This window comes from Hyperolius riggenbachi, chromosome 1 (assembly GCF_040937935.1).
Source record: "Hyperolius riggenbachi isolate aHypRig1 chromosome 1, aHypRig1.pri, whole genome shotgun sequence".
NCBI classification, from domain to species: Eukaryota; Metazoa; Chordata; class Amphibia; order Anura; family Hyperoliidae; genus Hyperolius; species Hyperolius riggenbachi.
This window is the reverse complement of record NC_090646.1, coordinates 299,145,795-299,155,592: the sequence shown is the minus strand read 5'-3', so window position 1 is coordinate 299,155,592 and position 9,798 is coordinate 299,145,795. Positions and strand designations below refer to the sequence as shown.

General features: G+C 42.2%; 1 protein-coding gene across 2 annotated transcripts in view; it reads right to left on the bottom strand.

The window, feature by feature from the left end:
* Positions 1-1,494: 1,494 nt before the first annotated feature.
* ANKLE1 (ankyrin repeat and LEM domain containing 1) overlaps positions 1,495-9,798 on the bottom strand; it is a 204,319-nt gene continuing 196,015 nt past the window's right edge. For both annotated transcript variants that reach the window (XM_068233769.1, XM_068233771.1), the window contains one exon: positions 1,495-2,462. In XM_068233769.1, the coding sequence (XP_068089870.1) occupies positions 2,287-2,462 (176 nt within the window). In that variant the 3' untranslated portion in view covers positions 1,495-2,286. The remainder of the gene's footprint in view (positions 2,463-9,798) is intronic.

Here is a 9,798-nt window from a genome sequence, read left to right as displayed (position 1 = left end):
TCCCCCTTCCAGGCCCCTGTATGCACACTGTCTGTGTGTTATTTAGGATTAGAGCAGCTTCTCTCTTCTCTCTTATCTTTTACATGCTGGATAAATCGTCCTCTGAGCTGGCTGGGCTTTCACATACTTAGGAATTACAGACAAGGGCAAAGCTGTTTGCAGGAAGAAACAAGCAGCCTGAAACTTCAGTGCATGGGGGAAAGAAACACACAAATCTCTTGAAATTCAAAAGGAAGGCTGTATACAGCCTGCTTGTGTATGAATGTATTTTCTATGTGTGGACATACTGTACATCAACCTACTTCCTGTTTTGGTGGCCATTTTGTTTGTTTATAAACAAACTTTTTAAAAATGTTTTTAACCACTTTTAATGCGGCGAGGAGCGGCGACATTGTGTCAGAGGGTAATAGGAGATGTCCCCTAACGCACTGGTATGTTTACTTTTGTGCGATTTTAACAATACAGATTCTCTTTAAAGTCAGAAATTCCAGAAGTGAACCGGAGGCGGGGCCGGAGCATCGGTGAGCGGCTGCGCGGGCACAGGATGTCTGCGGGGGACCATTAGAAGCCCCGGGTAAGTTCAACTCATTTTCCCCCGACCCCCATACAGTATCCCTTTAAAGGGTTACTGTAGGGGGGTCAGGGGAAAATGAGTTGAACTTACCCGGGGGGCTTCTAACGGTCCCCCGCAGACATCCTGTGTTGGCGCAGCCACTCACCGATGCTCCGGCCCCGCCTCCGGTTCACTTCGGGAATTTCAGACTTTAAAGTCTGAAAACCACTGCGCCTGCGTTGCCGTGTCCTCGATCCCGCTGATGTCATCAAGAGCGCACAGCGCAGGCCCAGTATGGTCTGTGTCTGCGCAATACACTCCTGGTGACATCAGCGGGAGTGAGGACACGGGCGTGCAGGCGCAGTGGTTTTCTGACTTTAAAGTCAGAAATTCCAGAAGTGAACTGGAGGCGGGGCCGGAGCATCGGTGAGTGGCTGCGCCAACACAGGATGTCTGCGGGGGACCATTAGAAGCCCCGGGTAAGTTCAGCTCATTTTCCCCCGACCCCCCTACAGTATCCCTTTAAGTCAAAATCAAAAAATGACTTTTACTCACCTGGGGCATCCCTCAGCCCCCTGAAGCTGTATGGTGCCCTCGCAGCCTCGATCCAATCCTCCTGTCCCGGCCGGCAGCTACTTCCGGGTTCGGCGATAGCTGGCGACAGGCTGGGAACGCGAGTGATTCTCCACGTTCCCAGCCGCTATATCACCCTCTATGCTGCTATAGCGTATAACATATTTGCTATAGCAGCATAGAGGGTGATACAGCGGCTGGGAACGCGGAGAATCACTCGCTTTCCCAGCCTGTCGAACCCGGTAGTAGCCGCCGGCGGTGACAGGAGGATCGGATCAAGGCTGCGAAGGGCACCATACAGCTTCAGGGGGCTGAGGGATGCCCCAGGTGAGTAAAAGTCATTTTTTTGATTTTGACTTAAGTATTCCTTTAAAGTGAACCCAAGGTGAAAATAAACTGATGAGATAAACAATTGTATTTATCAGTTGTTTTTTTTTAAGATATCCCATGGTATTATTTTATAATTTAATACTGTATTTTACAAAGATTGAATGTTTTATTGTCTCTGCACAATGTCTTAAGTGGCCTAGAGATAAAATACATTAACTACGGGCCTTTTTTCTATCTCTCCCCTGCCCTCAGAAGTTGTATTCCACCAAGGAAAGTTTTATAGCTGTAGCTTGCTTATCAGTGAGGTTTAAAATGTTCCCGACAAGATACCAAGAGAGAAGCTGTCAATTGCATGCCTGAAAATTAACTCTTTCAGGCAGCAAAATAATAATAAAAAAAAAAGGATAAACAGCCTGGTTATTAATATATTTTGCATTATACATACATGTTTATCTCATGTCACATCACCACGGGAAGACTTTAAAAAAGAAAGAAAGAAAAAAGCTTGTATAGTTCATAGACAATATTAGGTATGGTAAGCATTAGCCAATATAAACTTCAGGTATTGTGCTGTACACATGTGCAAAAAAATTATCAATATAATGTGACAGGTGCAGGAAACCCACTGCAATTTGCTTGGAACAAATGAATCGGGTGGAAGAGCCATCAGATTGGAAGAGTGCATTGATTTGCCATGGACGTCCAATGTGATTTGCAAAAAGAACAATAGTTTGCCTGAAAGGCTGGCCATGGATCTGTGGGCATCAGGCCTTAGGTGAATCAAAGGTGCTGAATTAAGTTTCTAGGAATGTACATCTGTTCATGATATACTAAAATTGTCCGATGCGTATGTCTGGAGGCCGGAGCTGGCGCTCTCCTTCAGCCAGGAAGATCTGCATTGCTCTGTGAAGCATGTGCACTCCTAACTGCCGTTGACGAGTCGCTGTCCAGTTCTTTGACTGTCCATAATACACCCCCTTTTTTTGATTAGTTAACATTTTTAAACCTAAAATATAAAATAAGTGAAATCAGAAATCATCACTAAAAACATTTCTCCACCTTATATCAATGCTAAAGTAAAATAAAGAAAACAGTTGACATACAGAAATGCCATAGTAACATTTTTTGATCAGTTTTTTTTTTGTGTGGCATTTCCTTCTAGTGCAAATCTGTTTATCAAAACCAGTTTCCTTGTGAACATGTGCCACCCAGTCTTTTCTCAAAGGAGACATAGGGCAATTCAGTTTCAGAATTATCTTTTATGCATAGGTCACAAGTGCCCAGACGACCAAGACTTTGTGAGATGTTAGAGTAATGGTACCCAGCAGCATGACTTCAGGGAGAAGGAGATGTTGACCCCAAAGACCTTTGTGTGCGCCTGAGACCAGTAATGATGGACATGCGGGCACTGCCTGTGTATAAATTTTAGGGCCATCACTCTATCCCTAGATGCAACATTAATGATGACAAAGCAACTCAGGATTATATCGCACCCATCCAGGGTCAGCTCAGGAATGTCAACCTGCCACTTGTGAAACAGCTTGTTGGTAGAAAGGTTTTGTAGAAAACCGATATTATGTGGTCCAACTCATTTGTTGCTATTTATTCCGTTCCCAATGGTGTGGGGACATTCTTGCTGTGTTAGAACCAGTTATTTGACAAGGAAAATCGTTCTTTACACAGTGCCACAGATGAAAATAGTTAAGAGGAAAATAATTGCAATAATCAAAGCTGTAATTATGCAGTAATTAAACGGTCACCTTTGTGCAGTAGCAGGGTAGATCCCTTCGACTCAGAAGATTTTGAAGTTGCTTGTGAGTCAGAAAAGTGTGGGCACCCCTGCCAGAGCACAGGTGTCAAACTCAAGTTCTTGAGGACCATACCCATGCCATTGTGTAAGAAATAGAAAAATGTGAGCTGTACCAAAAAGGTGCGAGAGCCTCTGCCCTTAAGGTCTGGAGTTAAACATCCCTTCCATAGAGCCTTTCTGATCCTCGATTAGTCCTTCCATTCCAGTGCAGTCACTGGTGGAAGTTACCGTTTTTTCTAAGCATCCGCGCTCCCATCCCTGAGTATTTTTGTTGAGCCCATATACCTACTGCATATGCGCAAGCCTGGATTCGCACTTACACAGTGTCGATGTGCTAGTCTTCAGAATTACTCAGGGACACAAGTAGTTCCAAAGGCTCCACAAGGAATGCCGAAGAGTCATTAGACCTAGCAGGTCAAATTAATTTGTAATAGGGATGGTGCAGAAATGGGAAAAACCGAGGACCAGGAAGGACCTATGGTATCCAGAGCCTTTCTTCTACTTAGGCATGCGTGAAACAGAGCATTGCCGGCGCTACACTGGGGAACTCCCTCTCAGGAATCACTGTGCTCTGCCAACTCAGTAACATACATTTAACTGCTTTCAGGCTCCAGCAGCGTACAGTGATCAGGATAGGGTCTGTAAAAAAATCTGTCCATGTCACAGCCTGAGTCTATGCAGGTGTTAAGAAAACCAAGTGTCTTCTATATTTGCCATAAATACCTCCCAATCCTTGCAAGCTCCGTTGTAACTGGATGACACTTCTACTAGCAAAGAAATCTCTCTACCACCCTCCTGATTGCATTTTCTAACATTGTCACTGTCAGGGAGCATGGCGGCGTAGTGGTTATCCTTGCAGCGCTGGGTCCACGGTTCAAATCTCAGCCAGGGCACTATCTGCACCAAGTTTATACATTCTCCCAGTGTCTGCGTGAGTTTCCCCTGGGCCACATTTCCTCCAACATCCCAAAAACATATAGATAAGTTAATTGGCTTCCCCTTAAATTGGCTCTAGACTACAATAGATACATAGACCTATGACTATGGTAGGAATTAGATTGTGAGCCCCCCTGCAGATCGTACATGCAAAAAGGGCGTTGGGGAAAAAAAAAAGGGCATGGGGTGTAAACGATAAGCGGTAATAGCATTTAAAAAATATTGTGTATGTGTATTTTGTTTACAAATAATGTTTTACAAATGAAAAAACATTTAATGTGTATGAATTCGCAAATTGTGAAAACGATAATCTTCCCTGTTTTAAAAGTGAAACTTCTTACATTTGTAAAAAAAACAAAAAAAAAACGATAATATATGTTTAATCGTTATAATTGCATATTATTGTGAATAACCTTCATTTATTGTTTCTTCATATAATATCTGAAAATATTGATTATAACAATGAAAAAAAAATATATATAAGTATGTTCGTAATAACTATTGTAAAACATTAGTAAATATTACTAACATTTCACTACAACTAAACCTACTCTCACACAGAACCCTCCCTGTACCTATCCCTAACCCTTAGGACCCCTACCCCCTAGTGGTGCCTAACCCCAAGACCCACCTGGTGGTGCCTAACCCCAAGACCCCCCTGGTGGTGCCTAACCCCAAGACCCCCCCCCCTGGTGGTGCCTAACCCCAAGACCCCCCCCCCCTGGTGGTGCCTAACCCCAAGACCCCCCCCCTGGTGGTGCCTAACCCCAAGACCCCCCCCCCTGGTGGTGCCTAACCCCAAGACCCCCCCCTGGTGGTGCCTAACCCCAAGACTCCCCCCTGGTGGTGCCTAGCCCTAAGACCCCCCCCCCCGGTGGTGCCTAACCTTAAATCTCCCCTGGTGGTGCATAACCCTAAATCTCCCCTGATGGTGCCTAACCCTAAAACGCCCCTTAGCGCTTTATTGTGTGGAGAATAATGTTTTACAAATGGTGACTAAAAAATATATTACAATTTACGTTACATACTGATCGCTTTATTTTGTGAATAATGATGTTTTACAAACAGTAAGGGGTAACATTTTAAATAATGTTTTAGTTAAATACGATAAATAGGTTTAGTATTTTTGTAAACCTCATTTGTCACGGGCACATTTTGTAAACTTAAATCACCATAAGTGCCATTAGAAAATAAAAATCTCCGGGGCGCGGTTTGAAAACGTTAATCTCCGGCGCCCTTTTTTCCCGTTCAGCACCCATCAAACAATATTTATTATGGGAGTGAATGGCGGCACCCTTTTTGTCCACTTGCCTCATGCACCCAAATTTCCTGCTTACCCCTGCGGGACAGTTAAGTGACAAGACAATATACTCTGTACAGTGCAGTGGAAGATGTTGGCGCTGTATGAATACAAAATTATAATTGTCAGTTAAAAGTAATAGAGTCTGAAGAAGGCTTATAAGATTAAAGCTTATTGTTTATTTTTTAAATTAGCCAATAAACTAGATCTTGCATATTACAGACAGGAAGTTTTGAATAAGGATAATCCTGTTTTAAAACTCCATCTGTAAAATACAAGTTTTAGTCTCCAGCAATGCTTAGCTACTAAGATAAGGAATTACACACAGTGTTTCACTCCCTACTGCGTCTTTCCACTCCCCTTACTTGTAGAGTTGAGACACAGGCTGGAATTACTTGTTTGTGATCTGTCTACACAGGAGCAGCTTGCTAGCAAGTAAGGATTAAATTATAAGGAGTGCAATAAAAGTTGTAAAAAAGAAATTAGGCTGGCAAAGATTGAAGCTGAAAATCAAATCACTAAGGCCATCAAATCTAACCCAAAGAAGTTTTACAAGTACATAAGTACATTAACTCTATTAAAATAAATAAATAAAAGTTGACTGTATTGGACTCCTAAAGGATGAGGTTGGGAACTAAATGGTGGATGACCAAGGTAAGGCAGCCTTATTAAATGCTTTCTTCACAAGGGAAACAACGCTGTTGCAAATTGCAGATGCAGAAGAGTCTCAATCTTCCAATTGTAATATTAAATACTTAATGCAGGAAGAAGTGAAGGCAAGACTAAATACATTAAAAATAGACAAGGCACCTGGCCCGGATGGCATGCATCCTCGGGTCCTAAGGGAATTAAGTTCAGTTATAGATAAACCCCTTTATCTTATCTTTTGTGACTCTCTTTCAACTGGCAGAGTCCCAGTGGATTTGTGTACAGCCCACGTTTTCCCATTATTTAAGAAGGGCAAAAAATCAGATCCAGGAAATTATAGACCTGTAAGCGTAACATCAGTTGTATGCAAACTATTTGAGGGGTTACTAAGAGATACTATACATGACTTCATAGTAGAAAATAATCTTATTGCTCAACATCAACATGGGTTTACTAAAGACAGGTCCTGTTTGACTAACATGCTCAGCTTTTATGAGGTAGTGAATGCTAATATGGATATTGGGAATGCTGCAGATGTGATATAGTTGGACTTTGCAAAGGCCTTCGACACTGTTCCCCACAAAAGGTTGGTGCAAAAGTTGAGGATGCAAGGACTGGGGAAAAGTTTGTGTACATGGATAGGGAACTGGCTAATGGACAGAAAACAAAGAGTTGTGGTCAATGGCTCTTATTCAAAGTGGGTAACTTTTACCAGTGGGGTCCCAAAGGGGTCTGTTCTGGGTCCAGTGCTCTTCAATGTATTTATTAATGATCTAGTAGATGCAGTAGAAAGCAATGTTGCTATTTTTGCAGATGATACAAAATTGTGCAGAATCATCAACTCTCAGGAAGATAGTGACATATTGCAACAGGATCTGGATAGGATGGCTTATGGGCACATAAATGGCAGATAAAAATTCAATGTTGAAACATGTAAAGTCATGCATTTTGGTCGTACCAATGGTCTACCACCATACAAAACAAACGGAAGACAGATGGAGACATCAAACTTGGAGAAGGACTTAGGAGTACTCATCGACAAGTTAAATAATCGTATTCAATGTCAAGCATGCAGCTAAAGCTAATAAAATGTTGGGATGCATTAAAAGGGAAATAAAAACTTGAGATGCTGGCATAATATTGCCACCGTTTAACTCTCTAATAAAGCCACATCTGGAATATGGAATTCAGTTCTGGGCACCACATTACAGGAAAGATATTGCAGTTTTAGAGCAGGTGCAGAGACTAGCAACAAAACCGATACGAGGGATGGAAGGTCTCACTTACCAAGAAAGGTTAGATAAACTGAGTTTATTTAGTCTTGAGAAAAGACGCCTTAGAGGGGATCTAATTAACATGTATTAATACATCAAAGGGCAATATAAAAGCTTGGCGGATGAGCTTTTTGTCCCTAGGCTTTCACAAAGTACTAGAGGACACGATCTGCACATGGAGGGAAAACGTTTTAGCCATTTATTTAGGAACGGGTTCTTTACAGTAAGAGTGATTAAGATGTGGAATGCATTGCCACAGGAAGTAGTTATGGCAAATTCTATATCTGCATTTAAAGGAGGCTTAGATGCTTTACTTGCATTGAAAGACATTCATGGCTATAATTACTATGTAATGTCCAGTGGTGTTGATCCAGGGATTTTATCTGATTGCTATCTGGATCAACAGGGATATGTGAGGGAGCAGACTGGTGGTGTACTTTATTTTCTGGTTGAGCTCTGTGGATATGTGACTTTTTTCAACCCAGGTAGCTATGTAAGCTATGTAACGATGTAGCTATGTAAGCATGCCGGCAAACTAGACAAGTACATCTGTAGGTAACTTTTTCTTCAATACAGTGGAGGAAATAATTATTTGACCCCTCACTGATTTTGTAAGTTTGTCCAATGACAAAATAAAGAAATGAAGTCTCAGAACAGTATCATTTCAATGGTAGGTTTATTTTAACAGTGGCAGATAGCACATCAAAAGGAAAATCGAAAAAATAACCTTAAATAAAAGATAGCAACTGATTTGCATTTCATTGAGTGAAATACGTTTTTGAACCCCTACCAACCATTAAGAGTTCTGGCTCCCACAGAGTGGTTAGACACTTCTACTCAATTAGTCACCCTCATTAAGGACACCTGTCTTAACTAGTCACCTGTATAAAAGACACCTGTCCACAGAATCAATCAATCAAGCTAACTCTAAACTCTCCAACATGGGAAAGACCAAAGAGCTGTCCAAGGATGTCAGAGACAAAATTGTAGACCTGCACAAGGCTGGAATGGGCTACAAAACCATTAGCAAGAAGCTGGGAGAGAAGGTGACAACTGTTGGTGCGATTGTTCGAAAATGGAAGGACCATCGCTTTGGGGCTCCACGCAAGATCTCACCTCGTGGGGTGTCAATGGTTCTGAGAAAGGTGAAAAAGCATCCTAGAACTACACGGGAGGAGTTAGTGAATGACCTCAAATTAGCAGGGACCACAGTCACCAAGAAAACCATTGGAAACACATTACACCGCAATGGATTAAAATCCTGCAGGGCTCGTAAGGTCCCCCTGCTCAAGAAGGCACATGTGCAGGCCCGTCTGAAGTTTGCCAATGAACACCTGAATGATTCTGTGAGTGACTGGGAGAAGGTGCTGTGGTCTGATGAGACCAAAATAAAGCTCTTTGGCATTAACTCAACTCGCTGTGTTTGGAGGAAGAAAAATGCTGCCTATGACCCCCAAAACACCGTCCCCACCGTCAAGCATGGGGGTGGAAACATTTTGCTTTGGGGGTGTTTTTCTGCTAAGGGCACAAGACAACTTAATCACATTAACGGGAAAATGGACGGAGCCATGTATCGTGAAATCCTGAACGACAACCTCCTTCCCTCTGCCAGGAAACTGAAAATGGGTCGTGGATGGGTGTTCCAGCACGACAATGACCCAAAACATACAGCAAAGGCAACAAAGGAGTGGCTCAAGAAGAAGCACATTAAGGTCATGGAGTGGCCTAGTCAGTCTCCGGACCTTAATCCAATAGAAAACCTATGGAGGGAGCTCAAGCTCAGAGTTGCACAGAGACAGCCTCGAAACCTTAGGGATTTGGAGATGATTTGCAAAGAGGAGTGGACCAACATTCCTCCTAAAATGTGTGCAAACTTGGCCATCAATTATAAGAAACGTTTGACCTCTGTGCTTGCAAACAAGGGTTTTTCCACTAAGTATTAAGTCTTTTATTGTTAGAGGGTTCAAAAACTTATTTCACTCAATGAAATGCAAATCAGTTGCTATCTTTTATTTAAGGTTATTTTTTCGATTTTCCTTTTGATGTGCTATCTGCCACTGTTAAAATAAACCTACCATTGAAATGATACTGTTCTGAGACTTCATTTCTTTGTTTTGTCATTGGACAAACTTACAAAATCAGTGAGGGGTCAAATAATTATTTCCTCCACTGTAATAGCACCATCATTTGAACAATCATCTCAAAAGCCTCTGAGTTCTATTTGTGAGGTTTAGATTTGGTTCCCATAATTGCTGGACTAGTTAGCCTTAATTTTATCCCGAGTTAGAGAATACATGCCATACATTACATGGATTTTGATCACTCAAATGGGCCCCACCAGCCAGCCTATCCCCTTTGTCCTCCTCCCCCCCCC